Below are 13,970 nucleotides of genomic sequence, written 5' to 3'. Positions count from 1 at the left end.
AGGGTGGGCCTCAGAAGTGAAACTAGAGGGGAGATAAGAAAGTCCAGAGTCCTTTCAACCTGTGGACTCACATAGTCTTCTGGGTCACAGAGTCCATCTGAGACGAGTGCCTGATGATGTTGTGTCCTGCTAGCTTTCTCACCATGCATCAGCAGGAAGGAGATGGACTTTTCTTGGCCAATGAAATGAAAACACTCATCCTCTTCCTGCAGCAATAGGGAGGATGGACATTTATGGAGACTATGACCATAAGGGAGCTATGGTGGCTTAACAGTAAGGAATTGCACTGCCAATCCAAAGACACAAGATTTGAATCCACCAGATGCTCCATGGGAGGAAGATGAGCAGTCTCCTTTTAGGCAATTTGCTGCCTCTGAAAACCCGCTGGAGGTTCAGCTATGGGTTGCTTCTGACTTGACAGTATACAACAATAACATGATCATAAAGACCACCCTCTAGAAATTAGTCAGGAAGGAGAGGAGCAGGGACATTAGCCCCTCTGGTCTTGAGCAGAGGCTTGCTTGGGGTCCTGGCACCCACACTGCAGGGATGAGACCCAGAGGGAGGGCTGGAGGGGCTGCAGTACCTGTGAGGGAAGCTGCTTTCTCAGGGTTGGAGCCCAGAGATGGAGGGAAGAAGAGGACTTCTTTGCTTGTCTGTTTCTGGGACCTCCCTTAAATGCAACTCTATGGTAGCTGGGGTAGAAGAACCAAGAACTGCAAGAGACTTCAGCTGGCATGGGGACAGCCTCCCTGAGGGGAGGGGTAATCATCTTCAAGCCTGGAAGCACAAACCCCAAGAGAGGCTTCCGAAACAAGACACAAAAGAGGCAAAGGGTGAGGTTAGGGACCACATTAGCACTGTCCTCACTCAGACCTTGGGAAGACAATATTTGAAAGCCTGCAAAGATTCCGAAAGAAATGTAGGTTGGTTTTCTTTCTTTCTAGGATGGTTATGAGAAAATATAGGGAGAAAAGGAATCCTATCCTTTGCTGGTAGGAATGTACAATGGCATAGCTTCTATGGAAAACAGTTTAGAAGTTCTTAAAAAAGTTAAACATACAACTACCATATGATCCAGCAACTCCAACTCCTCAGAATTGGTAGCAGTGACAAATAGACACACGTACATGAACTTTCATTTCAGTACTGTTCCCAATGGTCAGACTATACAAACAACTGAACTGTCCATCAACAGATGAATGTATAAGTAAACTGTGGCTTGCATGCAATAGAATATGCTCAGTCATAAAGAGAAATGAAGTACCAGTACATGTTACAACATTAATGAATCTGGAAAACTTCATGCTGAGTGACGTATGTCAACCACAAAAGTTAGGCAGGAAACAATCTCACTCAGATGAACTATCTAGAATAGGCAGGGCATAGAGACCAACATTTTATTAGTGGCGACCAGGGGCATAAGGATAGTGGGAAATGAGAAGTCACTGTTTAGGAAGCAAAGAGTTTCCACCTATGGTGATGGGCAATTTGACAATTATTAGTAAGGGGAGCACAACACGATTAATGTAATTCATATTACTTTATTATATTACATGTGGAAATGATAAGCTGACAAATGTGCTATATATACCTTTATGACAATAACAGCAGAGGTTCACTGTAACCCACTTGCACTAGAACTTTGCCCTCTGCATAGTAAATCTGGCAGATTTAGAATAGAGGTGAGCTGGGGCTGAGCTCAGTGGCTGGTAGAAGAGGAGAGGAACCTGCAAGAACCAGAAACTCTGCAGGGGGTGAGCAGGGGCAAGAAAGGCCACTTCCATGGCTGAAAAGGGGAGAAGAGCTTGCCCCTTGGTTTCTTGCCAGAAGGAGCCTCCTAGGATATGGCTACTTGCTCTGGAGGGTGTGATGTAAAGCTCTCCCTTCTATCAAATCTTGGATCAGTCTAGATGTTCATGTAAGCATCTATGTGGGTGATTTAAAGCAAGGGATAGGACAGAGCAGAAGGGGCAGTGGGACACGGGAAGAGAAGGGGTAGATATCTCAACCACACTTACATTAACTGGATAGTAACTTCTGAGTGAAATAAAACATCACTGTCTTTCATATTCTATGTAGGTACAGGATTAAAGGAAACTACTGGACAGCATCCCATCATTAGCAGACCTGGGACTATATCACACATTAGGCCCAATGCCTCAGCCCAGAAATGAGAGGAACTTGAAAGAATAAAAAATGTAGGTTCAAGAATAAAATACACATCAGCTCCTAATTGACCCCAGAGTCCTACTCTGCATGCAGTCCAGTGGCCACTGCACTCTGGTTAAAAAGTACGGAAAGCCTGACCCTTCACACAAAGGCAACCGGTTACAGGCTGTGCTGGCTCAAGGCAAACTCTCCCAGGGAGAGCATGCTGAAGACATACGTGCTGCCAAAAGTGTAAGCACAATCATGCCGAGTTCCACAATTACCCTGGAAGGCCCTAGTACCTTCCAGTGGGTTCCAGGGTAGCATCCCCTGGGTCACCGGTACCTGATGCGCCCCAGGTAGTAGAGAAGTAAGTGTGTCAGACCTGCCACTGCCAGGAACCTGTGCTCCGGAGAACCTGATCCTGCACAAGTCTCTCCTTGTGCAGGGCTTCTGCCTTCTTGGCAAAGTTGCTCTACTGTAAGCCATTGATGGAGCTGGACACATGAACTTAAAGGTCAGGCACTCACGCTGCACGTCGTCCCCATACACCTGGTGCCCAGCACACATACTCACAGGGACAGGTGCTCTCATTGCCAACAGCCCAGCAAAGGCCAAAGCAGCCCTGTCCCCTGCTCAGGGCCAGAGCCAAGGGCAGAACCAGAGAAGACCAGAGTCCGCATTCCTGGGGCTTGGAGGTTTAGGGAATAGACTCGGCTCAGGCCTCCACCTCAGAGACCCATACAGCATCTGCTGGAGGCTTTGGGGTGCTAGGGGTTTCCAAATGCGAGGACTTGAGAGGTTTCTTCCCTAGGTCATATGACCTGGAATTTTACCTGGGGAGGGAATGGGATTCGGAGGGGCAACATCTTGAACCTGAGTTCAGGAACCTACCTTGACCTTCGCAGAGCTTCTTCATCTGGGTCTTGCACTGTGGACAAAAAGGAGCTCAGTCAGAGGGGTTTACAGGGAGCGTTAAAATCATCTGGGGATCTGGGCCACACCTAGTGTCCGTCTTGCCAGTAAAGAGTGGACAGGAAGGGCGCCATGGCTGGGTGGAGGGCAGAGGGAGGAGGTTGCCATCAGAGGACCTGATGCAGTGGGGAGGGCAGTCTAAAGAGAGGCCTGTGAAGCCTTCTTATCCCAGCTCACAGTGGTCACTGTGCTCAGAAGCCACCAAGAGCAGGAGGTATTTTATCAGCCAGCTGGCCCAGGAGGAGCCTTGTGCCAAGTAACCATTAAGGCCACCTTTTCTCTTTGGGGCTGGAGGCTTGACTTTTGCAGATTGGGGATTAGTGTCAAGGAGCCCTCAAGGAGGAGCCCTCAGAATCTCCTGCTTCATCCCTACCCCACAGCGCTCACTTACTGTACTCTGTCCCTGTCATCTGGGCCAGGATGCGGAATGAACGAGACTGCAGGTTCGAGGAGCGGCGGGCCCACTCATCAGCCTCTTCTTCTGGCTTGTTCTGGTTCTTAATCACAGCCTGGTACACTGGGGAGGCGCTGTCCACAGCCAGGTCTTTAATAGGAAGGCTCCTGTAGCGAAGAGAGAGGCCATCAGGAAGGGTCAGGCCACAGCCCATTCCCAACCCCGTCCTGTGCTCCCTTCTCTTTTATGTTAGCCTGGCCTCCAGTGGTCTCTTTCCACACTGTGAGAACCAGGATGGCTTCCTGGGTCCTTCATGCTCTGAGTTGTTCACTCATGTGTGTGAGGAGGCCAGGATTCTTCCTGTCCCCTACTTGACACTAATTCTAGGAGTAGGCTTCACTGGTCTATGCCTTTCACCCTCTGTCAATGCTGGGTCCTTTTTATGGAAGGAGGCGACAGAAAGGCTTTGTATCTGGGTGGGGACAAGGACTCAGAGGCCTCCTCAAGTTTGGAACCCCAACCTTCCTCACACCTTTGGGTTCAGATTGGAGCTCCAATGCTGGGATCCCCCTGGAGGGGGGCTGGAGCCAGCTCAGCCAAGAACAGGCAGGTTTAGTGGGAAGAGGGCATAAGAAAGAAAGCAATAAGATCCACTCTGGCCCGAGCCTGTGCTCTGGTTTGGGGAATCTGGGAGATCTGGGGATAGAACTTCTAGGAAGTCACTAGTCTCTTGTTTCAGGACAACACAGCCTCTTGAGGGAGATTTGGTGACCTTCCCTTCCACATGTCTTAGGGACCAACAGACACCAATATGCAGAAACTCTTACTGAATGGATAAACTTCAGATTTGATTTAGAAGAGACTCTGGAACCCCTTGGTCTACTGTCTCTAAGTCAAGCCTAAACTTCAGGGCAGTTAATGATCAAACTTTTTGGGTTCCTGTTCAACTGGTTAGAGAGGGCTGGAGATGGAGGCTGCCAGTATCCCAAGCCCCAGAGGTCAGGGCAGGCTGAGGTGAAGTCCACGGCAGCAAAAGCTGCTTCCCAGAAGCTCAACCCTCTCTTTTTACAAATGTTGAAACTGAGGACTTGAGAAGCTAGCTGGCTAACTTCAGGTTATAGCTTCAGGAGCCCAATAATGTTAGGGTCCAGATTTCCTGGCCTCCATGCCAGGGTCTTCTCCAAAAGGTTCTCCATTTTAAGGGCTCAAGAAGGCCAATTCAGCCTACCAGCGCCTTACAGAGATCTGGAGATACAGCCTAGCCCAGACTCATGCCCTGCTTGCCTCCATGTCTGTGTCTACTCTCCCTGAAGGCCAGCTTGGCTGGGTCAGAGGTCTTCTCAGTGCTGTCTCCAAGGAGCTGGAAGTGAGAATTGACTTAATTTTCCATGGCACTAGGTTCTCAAGGTTTGTCCCTGTTTCTTGTGTACCGTGGGAGAGTAATGGTGGAAAAAGAGCACAGTTGATTTGAGCTGTTCCTTCTTCCCTTGAAGGCTCTGACCTGGCCCAAAGATCTATAGATACTAGTATCCTGGGGTTGGGAACAAATAGAGAAGACTCCAGAAGGACCTAAAGCAGGTCCTTCTAGAGGGACCCACAGATACTTAGGGAGCAAAGGAGAACATAGAACTTTTCCAAGGGAGGCCTTTTCTGGCACAGGGTCCTAAAGCAGAGAGAGGCACAAAGGAATAGCAGGTGCTGACTCTTGGCCTGCTGGAGTTAAGGAGGAAGTGTGGATTGTATTGGGAGGAGGGAAGGTGTGTCTCCCAGTTCAAGTCTTTCCCTTGAGTCTGACCACATGAAACGTGGAGGTCCAGAAAGTAGATGATATATGCTTGCCGTCTTTTTTCCTGGAACACATCCATGAAGTGCACACCTGAGTTCCAAGAGCAAGAAGGGGGCCAGCAGAGAATCCCCAGGCAGAGGCCAGGGGCTTGTGTTGCTGCCATGGCAGGGACTGAGAGTGAATAAAGAAAATCCTGTGCCTGAAAGATTGATTATATGTGGAGAAACAGTGCAATAGCTCCTTATACTGTAACCTGGGTTAGAGGCCCTCCTGGTACCATCTCCAATTTGCATTCCATGCTATAGGAAATATTCCACAGTCTCCAAGACATCAAGGTCCCCTCTATGCAGTATCCTTAAAATTGACTCATCTGTCCCATCCCACAGGTGGTCCTGTGGACAAGTAATGCCTTTGAGAATTCTGAGGAGTAGTTTCCAGGAGGTGCCTTGTTAGGCTCTGCTCCTGAAGAAGGGCCTAGTATGGTTTCTTACATCCAAACCTACGCTTTCTCAATGAACACAGGAAAAGTTGCAAGGAACATCTGTGATATATGGTAAGGAGAGCCCATGATACATTCTCAGACTTGGGGGCAGGGTGCAGTGTGAATGCCATTCTGATTCTGTGGCTGTAGAAACATTACTTGGGATCAGCTCAAAAGACAAGTCCTTGTATCTATAGGCAGCTGGGGAGGTGATCTGGCTGTGTGGCAGGTAAGAGGGAGAATGTGGACAGTGCTAATGATCTACTGGTTCTCACACATACCTCACCAAACCCACACATTATCCCACAACCAGACAGATGGACAATGGGACAGACACCACAGAATCTACTTACGCCAGCGGTGAGGCCCTGTGGAAAACCCAGCAAGGAATGCATGTCCATCATGGGAGGGCAGAGGGGCAGCACGCACACAAGAGAGCAGGGTGATTATCAGAAATGAGTTAAAGGAGTGAGGACGTAAAGGAGGAAAGGAGAGAGACAAAAAGAAGACCGTCAGTTAAGAAGGACCTGAAGACGTTAACAGGACAATGGGAGAAGCTCTTCTTACCACACTGTCTCCAAGGGGCTGAGTTAAAAGAGATGGGAAGGGATGTTGCTTCTCAGGTGCAAAAGGAAATGAAGGAGAGAGGGAAAGAGGAAATGGGGAGCAGGTCCATGGAACCCTGAGTAGTGGTGCTTTGTGCTCCAAAAATCAGAGGTATCCTAAGCAGTGAAACCACGTGATAGCAGTTTTTCCAAAGGTGTAGGAAAAAATAAAAGTGAGTGAAGCGCACTTCTGCTACTTCCACTGGACTTCCTTAGGCAACTGTTCGTATCCTTGAGAGTACACCAAGGGCATCAGGGTAGTCAAATACCAACAGGAAACCCCACTGGCTTCTGGGCTTAGCCAGGCGGCCTTGTTTTTCTGGGTATTAGTGAGCTAACAGTTTTGGGGTTTTTTTCGGCTTTGAAAAACAGAATTTAATAAATCAACGTCTGATGCAAAAAGCGGCAAAAAACCTTGAGCCACGTTTGAGACTCATTGCTCCAGAGCAAGTGATCATGCCCTCTGGTGGTCTACACACAGCACTGCGTCCTTGAAGAGTGGGACCAGCAAAGTTTTCAGGTCCACCCCAAAGACCCCATCCTTTGGCGTCCTTGGACCCTGACTCCTACAACACGACCATAAGGACTGAGTTCTGAAAATATCAAGAACTACTGGATTTCTCTGGAACTTTTAAAAGAGCCCTCCAATCCTCTTAGCACTCCGGTGGCTTCGTGGTAAAGGAGCTGTGCTCTCAACCTGGGGAAAACAAGTCAAATTCCCATGTGCTCCAGTGGGAAAGATGAGCACTCTCATCCCAAGCAATTTACAGTCCCTGAAATCCCACTGGAAGGTCAGCGCTAAGTCATTTCTGACTCAAGGGCATATAACAACAATCCTCTTACAGCATATATTTCCCCTCAAATTTAGGGACCCTCTGCCCCCCACCCCCAACACAACTTTAAAAACTTCATGCCTTAAGTTGTTGGGAATCCTGACTCGTATATCTCCTGAAGAAATAACCAGTCTGTTCTGAAAGCAAACACCAATGATACTCCCATCTAGAAAAAAGGACTCTGTATGTATATATGTGTCTGTGTGAAAAACCGAGTGGGAAAGCCCCCCACAAAAAGTCCCCATTAAGGTTTGCTTTTTCAGCTCCCTCTCTGCTCAACTTTGAAGTGCCATTAGCTAATAGACACCTTCCAGGAGCCAAACATGTACTAAACCCTCCTTCTTGAGTGTGGGCTTCCCTAGAAAAATAGTAAGAGAAAGGTGGCCAGTCCTGGTGTTCCCAAGTTCTCTCTGCATTGGAGTCTACGGCCATCAACACCTTGAAGGGTTTTTCTGAACGTTGAAGGTTGTTCTGTTTATCCCCATGATAAACCCAAGCATGCATTCCATTCCAATCAATGCCCATCAGTGGAAGAACACAGCAGTTTCCCCAGAAAGGGCCTAAGCCTAGGAGAAGGCCAGAGACATCCAGCCAGATGTTCTAAACAAGCCGCCTCGCAGAGCCTTCTCCAACCTCCTCCTCAAGCTGATCTTGCAGTAGACTCTGAGGCGAGTACAATCGTAGTTGTGAGGCTGGCTCTCCTCCAGGGTCCTTAGGACAACCAAGCCCTGGCCAGGGCTGTAGGGTCACACGGGGAGGCAGAGTGCAGCCTGGAGCTTACCCGCTGAAATCACTGCCCTGGGCCTGTGCCTGCCCAGCTATGGCGTCCATGATGGCGTCCTGTGAGTACATGCTGATGGGTGTGTTGTACTGCGCATGAATGATGGTGGCCTTGCCTCCCAGCCCCTTCACCTCGATGGGCTTGTGGGTCGACAGGGCCGAGTCCTTCAGGGCACTGGGGTTGAAGCGTTCCTGATAGTCGGCGCTGGGGAAGGGTTGTGGGAGCGGCATGGAGGGAGGGGAGATAAGGGGAAAGAAGAAGAAAAGGGCAACATGGGTCGTTACATGGAAGACCTCTGAGGACTTGGTGCTGGTGAGGGCAAGAGATCTCCCAAGGCCGAGGTCCTGCCTCCCAGACGCCTGCTGGCGTCCCCAGGGTTTTTTTTGCCTTCCCATCTCAGGGCGCCCTGGGTGCAGCCCGAGCACCCTTTACTCCGGGCGCAGGGGGTTGCCACTTGAGATCTCTCTCCACACACCGCAGGGAGGCAGCAGCTGGCAGCTCAAGCGCAGTCCAAGAGGACAAGTAGCCCCACTGGACGCCAGCACAGCAGTTCTGAAGGGAGTTTCTTCCATGGAAGGCCTCGGGCTCAGGGCGCTGCTCCTTCCTTCGGGAAGCGAGCTTGTCTTCTTCTGAGCAGGCCGCAGGCTCTAGGGCGCCCACCAAGTGGTCCAGGGAGAGGGTGGCCAGCGAGATCAAGGGCAGCCCCTTCTCAGGGTCCCGCCAGGCAGACCAGTCCACAGAAGCACCCAGAACAGGCTTCCCTCCCCCCCCCCCCCCCCCCCAACATCCAAGCCAGACTGCGGGGCTTGAGCAGCAGCCCCTGGACCATAGGAATGAAATGGCTGGCCCATGAGACGCCGCCCTCCCCAGACGCTTCCACTCCAGACTGGCAGCTGCCCCACATGCAGGCTCCTTGGGGCACATCTGCACTCCACTCACATGGACACATGCCAAACCAGGCTCACACCGTCCACACCGGGCACACACAGGCACATGCGCAGATATGCCGGCGGGTGCATGCACATGCTTTCTGTATACTAACTTGGCTGGAGAGTTGGCTACCACCTGGGGAGGGAGAGAAAGCAAAGAGGGGGCCATCAGAGGTAGAGCCTTCAGGGCTGGGAGTACTGAGAAGACCGACCTTAGACTGACCATGGTGGAGGCAGACCACCAGAACTGGCTCCGGATAAGGACTGGAAAGGAGAGGGGAGCCATGGCTGGCCTCAGGACCCTAATTGGGGTCGGAGAGGAAGCCCACAGCACTATGTCCCTCTCAGGGACCTTCAACATCCTCAGCTTTCTGAGAGAGAACTTTTTCCTGTCCATCTTTGTGAACACTCATGTGCCCTATACTTTAGAAGCTCACCTCCACACCCTCTAAGTTAAGAGACACAGTTGGCATGTACTGTAGATCAGCTCTGGCTGCTAGGGGAGGGATGAAGCCCTCACTGTGCCTCCTAGCCTGATAGCAGCTCTGAGCAGCTCTGGGCTTACCTCCTGTTTGCTGCGGGCAATCCTGACAGTGCCACTCCTCTTTGAAAGAGTTGGGGTGGGGTTACCCACTGCTTCAGGACCTGCTCTCCAGGCAATGAGGCAGGATTGCAGGAGGAAAGGAGGCTAAGGGAGAGGTCTGAGTCCAGGCTTGGTGCAGGAAAGCACTCCACAGAGGTAGCCCAGTTTAAATGCCACAGGGAGGTCTAGCTTCCTCTGCTCCACACTCTGAAAGGGAGCATCCTCAGAGTCCTCTCTTCGGAGGAAGCATAGCCTGCATCATGCTTCTTTAATGGCACGTTCTTTGCATGAAAGACCCTGGCAGTATTTGTGCCCCTGTCAGAACATGGAGAGGAAGGGTGTATGGAAGGTGGCAGCTCTGTCCCCAGACTCTGTTGCCTCCGCACATCTGCTAGGGGAGCCTGAGACCTGACTGTGAGGGAGCCAGGGAAGAGGAAAGGAGGTGGCCCAGTCAGCCTTGCAGTGGCCCCGCTGAGCTCTAGACGTACCACTCTCTCAGAGCTGATAAAAGTCCTTTTGCCCATTTCAGCTCAAAATAACTAAGTGGAGCTATTATTAGGAAAGCTTTCATTTCTTCTCCATTTTTGGCCACTGCTAATGGCTGCACTTTGCCCTGAATAATTTGATGCCCCTGCAGAGGACCGTGGTGGCCTCAGAGGCTGCCTGTTCCCTTCCCTGGACGAACAGCCCCTTCTAATCAGTCTTTCAGGTTGACCCTGACTCCTGCCCACTGCTCAGCTTTTATCTGAGGGCCTGAGGGATAGGATGCTTTCAGCAGCCACAGCTTAGCGAGGAGCATGTACACAGGTCGCAGGGAGGATTAGCCAGAGATGTGAGACCTGCTTCGGAGTCTCTTGTACCAAGTGACTTTAGGGATGCTGTCCTCCAGGGCTAGCCCCAGAAAGGCCAAAGGAGGGGTAACACTCAGGCCTGGCTGGTCTTCTATTCTGTCTGTTCTTCTCCATTCCTGCCAAGAGGATACAAGCCACGGGTGGAATAATAATGTAAGCTGCCCAGGGGAAAATGTGGGGGAAGGTGCTTTCCTTTGGAGCCAGATAGAACAGAGTAAAAATTCTGACCCTTCCTCTTTCTAGTACTGTAACTTTGGGCAGATCAACTCTCAACCTCAGTTTTCTCACTCATAAAGTTGAAATGGTACTCAGTCTGGCAGGGTAGACCAAATTGGATCTAGGATGTAAAGTTCTTAGCTTTGGGTGAAGTGGACAGACTTCCCCCAAGCTGAGGTGATGAGGCTTTGCTGACTCAGTTGCCTGTGTCCCTGATGGCCATTATCACTTAGCTAAAGGAAGTGCTAGGCTTGCCTAGGTCACAACTTGTGCCTTTTCAGGACAGCTGTTCCCAAACAGGGGCTACAGCTAGTAATTTTCACTTGGGGTGGAGAACCAGCATGCTCTTTCCCCAGTTCACCTCCCACTGGAAGTGAGCTGGAGAAAGTTGGACCTTCCTGCGTGGAGTGTTAAGTTACTACTTTATACCTTTGTTAGCTTCAGGAGAACCTCATGCAAACAAGAAGGAACCTTGCAATCACAGGGCTTCCTCAAGAAGTTGGTAGGTCCTCTGTGTGACTTTGGAAGCTCTGAGCTTCCATTTTTCACCTGTAAAATGGGGAACCAACACCTATCCCTGAAGTTGCTGAAAGAGTTGCATTAGATAAGGCTTATGAATGCTTATCTGGCCCTCAAAGCAAGGACACGGTACAGGACATGCTATATCACTTCAGGGGAACCTGATGAGGATCCTGACCCATAAGGAAGACCTTTTTTCAAGGACCATTCTCAGAGTTATTTTAAGATGCCATCGAGAGAAGTATGACTCACAGTGACCCTATTAACAACAGATCTGAACCCTATCCTGTTCTGCAACATCCCCATCAGCACTGACACCCTTTAGCCTATTTCTGCAGTCACTGCCAATCTATCTAGCTGAGAGTCTTCCTCTCTTTCATCAGCATTCTACCTTCCCGAAACATGATGTTCTTCTCCAAGGGCTAGCATCTCCTAGCAACATGCCCAAAGTATGTGAGATGAAGCTTTGTCATCTTTGCCTCCAAGGAACACTCTGGCTGCGCCCTCTCCAAGACATATCTTTTTGTTCTTTCGGCAGTCTGTAGGATCGTCAGTGCTCTTCTCCAACATCACAGTGCAAAGGCACTAATTCTTCTGTCATCCATATTCATTGTCCAACTCTCAGATGCATAGCAAGTGATTGAAAAGACCATGACCTGAATCAAGTGCACTTTGGTTCAAGCTGATTTCCTTGCTCCTCAATATTTTGGAAAGATTTTTGACTGTAGAATTTCCCAGCGCAATATGTCTCCTGATCTCTTGACTGCTTGTACCAATGGTGTTGATTGTGGATCCAAGTAAGATGAAGTCATTGACAGCTTTGATCTTTTCTCCATCTATCATGATGTTGCCTATTGGTCTCATGTGATAATTTTTAGTTTCTTGATGTTGAGATGCAATCCATATTGCATAGGACTATATTCTTTGATCTTCTGCAGTAAGAATTTCAAGACCTCCTCACTTTTCAGCAAACAAATTTGTGTCATCTACATAATGTAGGTTGTTGATGAGTCTTCCTCTGATCCTGATGCCACATTCTTTTTCACAGAGTCTAGAGATGACTGGTAAACATTTTCAAAGAGGAATAGGAAAAGCTTCCATCCATAAAATGAGTTCATTTTTTTCTATCATCTCCTGAGTTTACTGGCAAAGCCTTTTGTGGCCTGGGGATACAGTGGGAAAGGGGTAGTCTGACTTTGGCACTTTGAGTCAAGGAAGTCAGGACTCCTGACAGGCCAGTTTCATTCAGGACCTCATGAGGAGCTGGGAGAAGTGGGGGAGCTGGAGCACCCACATGTGAACAGAGGGCTGGGTCACAGGTGCCTTCTGCAGCCATGGCAGAGGGAAGGATGAATGCTTGGATCAGACTGATGCTGAATTCCAGGGTCCAAGTCTGACAATGATCATCTCGGTAGAATAGCAGACACAGTTGGCTCTTTACCTGTGCTGCTGCATTGCTATTAAATCATTACAATAACTTGTGACCTGGACAGAATGATTCTCCCAGAAACCTGAACCTCTAACCAATATGTTGCAATGCTCTAACCTTGACAGCTTGACCTCTTCAAAATGGAGATCATCCTGTGACTGCCCAAGGTATAGTGGCCGTTAAAGTGTGACAACAGGGGTGAAGGCCTTGAAGATATGCTCAAGGTGAAGGGCCTTTATGTTTTTGGTTAAGAACACTTCTTGCAGAGTCCACAGAACAGGCTCTTCTTTTCCTCCTTAACACTTTTCTCCTCGAGAATTTGCTTCTTACCTGCCCCACCCTAGCTGGGATCAATCCTGCAACCTGCTCTCCTGGCCCAGCTCTCCACACCCAGCTCATGTGTTCTTCTTCCATGCCCTCCCAGATCATTTCTAGTTGTAGAAAACTCATCTTTCTACCTCCCATTTCTTCTCTGCTTCTGATTAGGGCTCACATGGCTTCTTCCCCATAGCTCTTGAAGGACAGTAGGTTATCCTATCTAGTTCTGGGGGTCAGAGCCTCTTGAACTCAAATTCTGGCTTGACCATTAACAGCTAGATCACAGCTTAACCTTCTCTGAGTCTCAGTTTTCCCATCTGAAAAATTGTACACATTTACCCTGAGGGTGGCTGAGTAAAGCAATGATGGATCTGCTTGCAGCAAATGTCGAGAAGGGACCATGGACTTTGATTTCCTCAGCCTGCACAGCTTCATGGGCTTGGGGACAGTTGGATGAAGCCAGCTCCTGGTTCTGACAGCCAGCCCCAGCCTCCATTGAGCACCAAGGACCCAGGTTGCCTGGAGCACTGTGAGCGCTGCACAAGTTACCTACCCTCCTGGAAGTCCAGCACCTGGGGCCTTCCCTCTGAGGCTCATCTGATAGGCCTGAGCCATCTCTTTCAGGGTCTCTGCTGAGTACAGGCCAATGGGGTTGTTATACTGCCGAGGCTGCCTTGAGCTCAATGGGACTTTGGGGCTTTTTGTGCTGCCCTGGGGAGGGGCGGGGTCAGAGGGCTCAGTGTGGGAGAAGGCAGAGGGCTGGGGCAAGGAGGAGCTCAAGCTCTGCCTGAATTCTGCTGTGCCTGGAGTGCCTGGGCTGGCCGGTGCCTCGGGGCTGGGGCTGGGCACCACCAGACTGCCGTTCATGTCCAGAGCAGGGTCCTGGCACAGGGCAGCACCATGCAGGGGAGAAAGAAGAGAGGGTTAGAGTCAAGAATACCTGAAACAGAGGTGCTAGTGTTAGCTCGCAGCAATCTCCCCATGGCCCCTGCAACCTGTGGTCCTCACAAAGGGCTGAAAGGGGCTAGATGGGCACTTGGAGGAGAGGACCGAGGGCAGCACCAGCTTTGGGGGATCCAGGCTGGTATTCACCCGGCCAAGAAGCAAAGCCCTGCATTG

The 13,970-nt window shown here is 50.1% G+C and overlaps 1 protein-coding gene across 6 annotated transcripts in view; it reads right to left on the bottom strand.

Annotated features, from left to right (window-relative positions):
* Nucleotides 1–13,970, bottom strand: part of LDB3 (LIM domain binding 3) — a 126,537-nt gene that overhangs the window by 101,195 nt on the left and 11,372 nt on the right. For 2 of the 6 annotated variants that reach the window (XM_006894474.1, XM_006894477.1), the window contains exons 4-7: nucleotides 9,049–9,071; nucleotides 8,007–8,210; nucleotides 3,518–3,687; nucleotides 3,046–3,082 (exon numbers count right to left, since the gene is read on the bottom strand). In XM_006894474.1, coding sequence (XP_006894536.1) covers nucleotides 3,046–3,082; nucleotides 3,518–3,687; nucleotides 8,007–8,210; nucleotides 9,049–9,071 — 434 coding nt within the window. Of the gene's footprint in view, nucleotides 1–3,045; nucleotides 3,083–3,517; nucleotides 3,688–8,006; nucleotides 8,211–9,048; nucleotides 9,072–13,404; nucleotides 13,734–13,970 lie in introns of all 6 variants that reach the window. The other 4 variants (XM_006894472.1, XM_006894475.1, XM_006894473.1 and 1 more) reach the window with 2 other exon arrangements.

This window comes from Elephantulus edwardii, unplaced genomic scaffold (assembly GCF_000299155.1).
Source record: "Elephantulus edwardii isolate Elephantulus edwardi_28Jun2011 unplaced genomic scaffold, EleEdw1.0 scaffold00144, whole genome shotgun sequence".
Taxonomy (NCBI): Eukaryota; Metazoa; Chordata; class Mammalia; order Macroscelidea; family Macroscelididae; genus Elephantulus; species Elephantulus edwardii.
The sequence above is the reverse complement of the archived record's forward strand: the minus strand, read 5'-3'. Positions and strand labels throughout refer to the sequence as shown.